At 62.6% G+C, this 5,451-nt stretch overlaps 1 protein-coding gene across 1 annotated transcript; it reads right to left on the bottom strand.

Moving 5' to 3' along the window:
* Window positions 1–1,407: 1,407 nt before the first annotated feature.
* BARHL2 (BarH like homeobox 2) lies at window positions 1,408–4,365 on the bottom strand. Its single transcript, XM_074152415.1, has 3 exons — window positions 3,786–4,365; window positions 2,228–2,453; window positions 1,408–1,720 (listed from the first exon to the last, which is right to left on the bottom strand). Exons 1-3 carry the CDS (start codon window positions 4,360–4,362, stop codon window positions 1,408–1,410), a joined length of 1,116 nt encoding a protein of 371 aa, XP_074008516.1. The 5' UTR covers window positions 4,363–4,365.
* Between the last annotated feature and the right edge of the window lie 1,086 nt (window positions 4,366–5,451).

The raw sequence follows: 5,451 nt of genomic DNA, 5'->3' as shown, positions 1-5,451 counted from the left end.
AAGCATGGGGCCAGAGGCGTCCCCGGAGCCCGGTGGAGGGTCACAGCCCCTAGCCCCTCTCCGTCCCCTTCTGCCCCCGCGGGACTTAGCAACCGGGCGGCCCGGGCCGGCATGGGGCCGAAAGCCACTCGGGAGGGAAGCTGTCTGCTAGGGAAAGGAGGGAGGGAGAGGGAGTGCAGCAACAAAGATCAAAGGCCGGCAGGGCTCGGGAGCTCCGTGTCTGCCGGGACCCCCCTGCCCTCCCTGCCTGTTTCCCCTCGTTACTCACCCCGACCGCCGACTCTCGCTGCCTGTCCCACCTCGATGCGGAGACAGCTGTCGGGCCGGGGCCGTGTCCCCAAGCCCGGAACGGACCCGTCGCGCCTCCCCCCAGGGACCAGAGCCGTGGCCGCAGCCCGCCCGGGCCGCCCGCCGAGCCGCAGCCTCTGCCCGCCGCCTTCCCGGGAAACCTGCCGCCGCCCTGCCCAAGTGTTTAAAATTACGGCGAGGGACACAACACCTGCGCAGGGACTTGTTTTTCCTTTAAGATACAAATCGAGTAAATAGCGCCGGTTAGGAAACAACAAGCCTAAAATTAAAAAAAAAAAAAAAGTGGCATTTGCCTTTTCTACTCCGAAATTCTTGCGTTCTCGTCACGAGGGAAATTAGCTACCTTGAATTTCCACGTTTGTTAAAAAAAGATAAAGTTTATTTCTTTTCCTTTTTTTTTTTCGTTTTTTTCCCTGTAATTTTTCAGTCACAAAAAAATCTATATTTTGCCATCTAAGCATTTATTTTACTGAATCCAAAAAGACATGAAAAGGGAGAGGGGAGAATCACGTTTGTTCGTTTTAAACTAACGTATAGAAGTGATTTTTTTTTTCTTTTTTGGACGACATATAATAAATATGATATAGCACTCAGCACTCGGTCTGTACAATTCTGTTCGCATTAGGGAGCATGCCACTTTTCAATAAGAAAAAAAAAAAGGTCATGAGAAAAATCAGTGCAAAGTTCTCCGTTCCCCCGGTCTTCTCCGCCGGGCGGGGGTCGAGGCGCTCTCATTCCCTCCGTCCTCCGCAGCCGTTAGTCTGTCCGGCGGGCTCGGGCTCCCTCTCCCTCTCCTCCTCCTCCCCCTCCGTCCCTCTCTCTCTCCGAGCTCCAAGTCCTGCCTCGCAGGAGCCGAGGTCGGCGGGTCGCCCCGCGGCTCTGCCCGCCTTCCCCCGCGTGTGGTCGTTTCACTTACGGGCTCGGCTCTGGGTTCACGGTTCAAGAGTCCCTGCTCTGACTGATCGCCTCCCTCGGTGGCCGGTGGCTGCCAGCAGAAGCTCCTGCCCCTCGGCTTCCCCTCGTTTCCTCCTCTGCGGTGCTGGGGCTTATTTGGGGACGGGGAGGGGAAGGGCTCGTTGCGGGGACCGCGGTGCCGCTTCACCGGGGGTGCGGGGTGCCGGGCATGGGGTTGGCCAGGGGATTGAGGGCCGGCTGCCCGCCGGGACCCAGCCCGTGGATCAGCACCCGCGGCACCAGCGGCCGCTGGAGCTGGGGGTGCGGCGCGGGGGGAGTCCGGTACATGCTGCTGTACATGGCTGCGGCCGCCGCGGCCGCCGTCGTGCTGTCCATGCTGCCCAGCAGACTGGGATGGTAGAAATAGGGCGAGGGGAACATTCTCTGCAGGGCCGAGTAGTTCCCAGCCTCGGCCAGCAGCTCCAGGCCCACCGCCGTCTGCCGCTTCCACTTCGTCCTGCCGGGGGGAACAAGAGGATGCTGCAGGGCGGGCGCCGCGACGGGGCACTCGGCTCGGTTCCGCGGGGGTCCGCGGGCGGCAACCCCCCCACCTCGGCACGGCCTCGCACCACCAGGGCCCCAGTGGGGCGCAACGGCCTTGCGGGCCCGCACATGGCGCGACCCCCCGGCCGTGCCCGACTGCCCCCCCGCCCCCCAACAGCACCCCCCGACACACACACGCTGCGACTCTGGCCAAATTAATAACCACGGCACACGGTTAGATCGCAGCGCGCTGACACTAATGGTTTCCGACAGAATTAGGGTGGCTGCAACCGTATGTAATGAGACAGAAAATTACGGCAGCGGTGACAGGGGCCGGACCCCCCAGCCCGCCGTCGGGGAGGGCGCGGAGCAGCCGCGGGGCGCTCCCCGCATCGCCCCGGGCTCCCGCGGGCAGGAGCACAGAGAAGCCCGCCCGCTTGTCCCCCGGGCAGCCCCGCCGTTCCGCCGAGGCCCGCCTTACCTCCGGTTCTGGTACCAGGTTTTCACCTGCGTGTCGGTGAGGTTGAGGGCGGCGGCCAGGTCCATGCGGTCCTGCACGCTCAGGTACTTCTGCCGCTCGAAGCTGCGCTCCAGCTGGTTGAGCTGGTGGTCGGAGAACGCGGTCCGCGCCTTCCGCGGCTTCTTGGCCCGCACCGGCGGGCTGTCCCGGCTGCTGCTGATCTCCCGGTCGCCCTCCTCCTTTGTCCCTGCGAGCGAGCCGAGGAGCGGTGAGGGCCGGCGGGACACCGGCTCGGCCCCTGCCCCGCCCTGCCGGGGTTACCGGGCCTCGCCGCCCCCTCCCCGGAGGCTCCTCCGGGCCACGGAGGGGAACGGTCAAATACGGCGGGGGGCGGCGGCGGCGAGCCGTCCGGGGGACGGCGGGTTTTCCACTTTCCTCTTGCCAGCTCCAGGGGTTTCGTTATTTTCTCGCCCTCTCCCCGCGGCCCGAAATGCCGGGAAATCGATATGTCAATCCGGCTCCGCTCGGGCCCGGGTTTGTGGCGCTCCTTGATCTTCCCCGCAGGAAGAACAATAATCTCCCTAATTGACCCACTGGGGAGGTTGGTGCACATAAAAATGGCCAGACCAGACTGTACATCTGGTTTGGGCACTCTTATGCAAATGCTGAAAGAGCAAAACGAGCGGCACACCCGGGCGTCTAGCCGATGGTCGGTCTGGCAAAAATATCTCAATGGGACAAAATTAGAAAAATGTGTCCTGTCACCTCTCGGCTGAAGGGGGCTGCCTGAGAGGGAAGGCAGCTCCGCCGGCACCGCGGGGGAAATTGTCCTTCTCCCTGCCTTGCCTTTGCTCACTCTTTCCCTTCCTTTCCCTTCCTCTCCCCAAGCATACAACGTTATTTTCATTTACGAATCCCACATGGCGGGGGCTTCCCCATCATCATGAAATCCGTAATTAGAAAAAAGAAAAAAAGACGGAGAAATAAACCTTCCTGTCCCGGCGTGGGGAAAATCCGGGTGTTTTGCAAAACGCACAAAGCCCTCCAACCTTCCGCTGCTCATCGCGGGCCGATTGGGTTTTTTCATTATTTCATTTTTAATTAAGTTTTTTTTCGTTTATTTGTTAATGGCTGTTGGGGAGGTGGGATTTTTTTTTTCCTTATTTTTATTTTAGATCGAATGAGCAAAAATTTAAAGGCTGAAGGCAGTAAGTGCAGCTGAGCCACCGGTTCTTAGAAAGCCGGAGAATCATTTATGCGCATTTGCATTAAAAAATAAATACATTCTGGTTTCCAACGCAATCTCACCGCTCCAGCTATTTTCTTAAAAACAGGGAAGTTAAATAAAAAAGAGGAGGAAAGACCACCAGAGAGGGAAAAAAAAAAAAAAAAAAGCGATTTAATTTCCTACATATCTTAAACCCGAAATAGCAGCGATCACCGACAAGCCCCGGCAGAGCGGAGGGTTCCTATCTCGGATTTTCCCCCGATTTTTTCGTTCTACCGATGCGGCGGAGCGCCGCGGTCCCGGTTTTCACGGCGGCCGAGGCGGTGCGGGGCCAGGCTGGGCCGTACTCACCGTGGCATTTGATGTCGCCCTGCGTGTCGTCGCGCTTGTCGAGCTTGGCTTTGCCGTCCTCCTGCTCGAGTTTGGGCCTGAAGCTCTCCGGCGCCGCGCTGCCCTCCTGCTTGGGGGTGTGATGGGGAGAGGGGACGCTGGTACTGTAAGGTGCACACGCCGCCAGCGGTTTGCTGTCGCCCAAAATGTCCTTAATTAAAAAAGAAGAGGTGGAAGTCCTGGGGCCGGAGCTGGCCGAGCCCAGCTGGGGCGGCGGCGGCTGCGGGGGCGACGGCTGCAAACTCGGCGGCGGCGGCGGGTGCGGGCCGAGGTGGAGGTGGTGCGGCGGCGGCGGGAGGCTCTCCGCCACCCCCAGGTGCGGCTCGGGGTGCTCCATGCTCACCGAGATGGGCGACGAGGGCGCCGTCCCCACCGTGTCGATCTCCGAACAGGGGGACGGCGTGGCCTGGCTCCTAAAATCCGCCGGCCGGCCGTCACCGTGGGGGCGAAAGTCTCCGTTCATGACTCCGGGGCTGCCGGTGCTGCCGCCCGACAGGATCGTGTCTATCCCGAAGCTGGACCCGCTCGGCCCCTCCATGGCGGACAGCTTAGCGCCGCGCCCGCATCCCCGGGGGCGGACGCGGGGGTCGCACCGTGGGAGGGAGAGGAGGGGGGGTGGGGAAGCGGGTTACCCCAACCCACGCACCGGCAGCGCGGGCGGCACTAACGCGGAGCCCCCGCCGAGCACCGCATCGCCGCCCGGGGCCGGTTCAGCCGCTTTAACCCAACTTTGTTGCGGGAAAGTTGCGGGCGCGGAGCGGGGCGGACACCGGCCACTGCGGCGCGCCCGCCCGTGCCCACCGAGCTCCTCTCGGCGGCGGCGACTCCCCCCGTGACGTCACGGCCGCCGTCGTCGCCCCCCCCCCGGCCTCCCTCCCCGTCGTTTATTATAAACCCGGGCTTTTGCCGCCGCCGCTGCCCGCCCCCATTGGCGGAAGGCCGAGCCGGGGCTGACGCAGCGCGGGCGGAAGCCAATCGGCGGCGGCGGCGGTGGGGATGGGCGCGGGAGGGTGGGGGGGGGCACGCCGGAGGCCTCCCCTCCCTCCCGAGCCCGTCCCCGCCGCCGCCCCGTCGTGTCCCGGTTCCCCGGCCACCGGCTCGGATCCCCCGGGAGATCATAATCCGGTGTTTTCGGGACGGTTCCCTGGTTGAACGTCAGAGTAATGGGAAGTGCCAGTGACAAGACGTCGTATTAATCCCGATGAAGTGGCGCGTCAACCTAATTAGCGGAGTAATTATAAAGGTGGTAAAGAGTGATTTAGAGTTCTCCGAGGTACCTTACCATTTCCAGGCCCCCGTGGCCCCCACCCCGACGTTCCCCTTCGCTGCCACCAGCAGCCCCGGGACCCAACCAGCCCCGAAAGCCCCACACCTCGGGGGTGCAGAGGGACAGGGCAGAGCAAGGGGGGCGCAGCCCAGGATTACGGCAGGATAAACTCAAGGGACGTTTTTCGGGTGCTGGCGTTCAGCGATGCCACTGCGTGATGCCTCAGGTGTGGGTCCACTGACACCCCCGCCCCGCAGACAACGGCCACCCCGGTAATGGGAGCCCGCCGCCGGCCCGGGGCGAAGACTGAGGAGACGCCAGGTCCTTTCTTACTCCCACCCCGTCTCTTCTGCCCCGTAC

Source organism: Numenius arquata, chromosome 8, assembly GCF_964106895.1.
Source record: "Numenius arquata chromosome 8, bNumArq3.hap1.1, whole genome shotgun sequence".
NCBI classification, from domain to species: Eukaryota; Metazoa; Chordata; class Aves; order Charadriiformes; family Scolopacidae; genus Numenius; species Numenius arquata.
The sequence above is the reverse complement of the archived record's forward strand: the minus strand, read 5'-3'. Positions and strand labels throughout refer to the sequence as shown.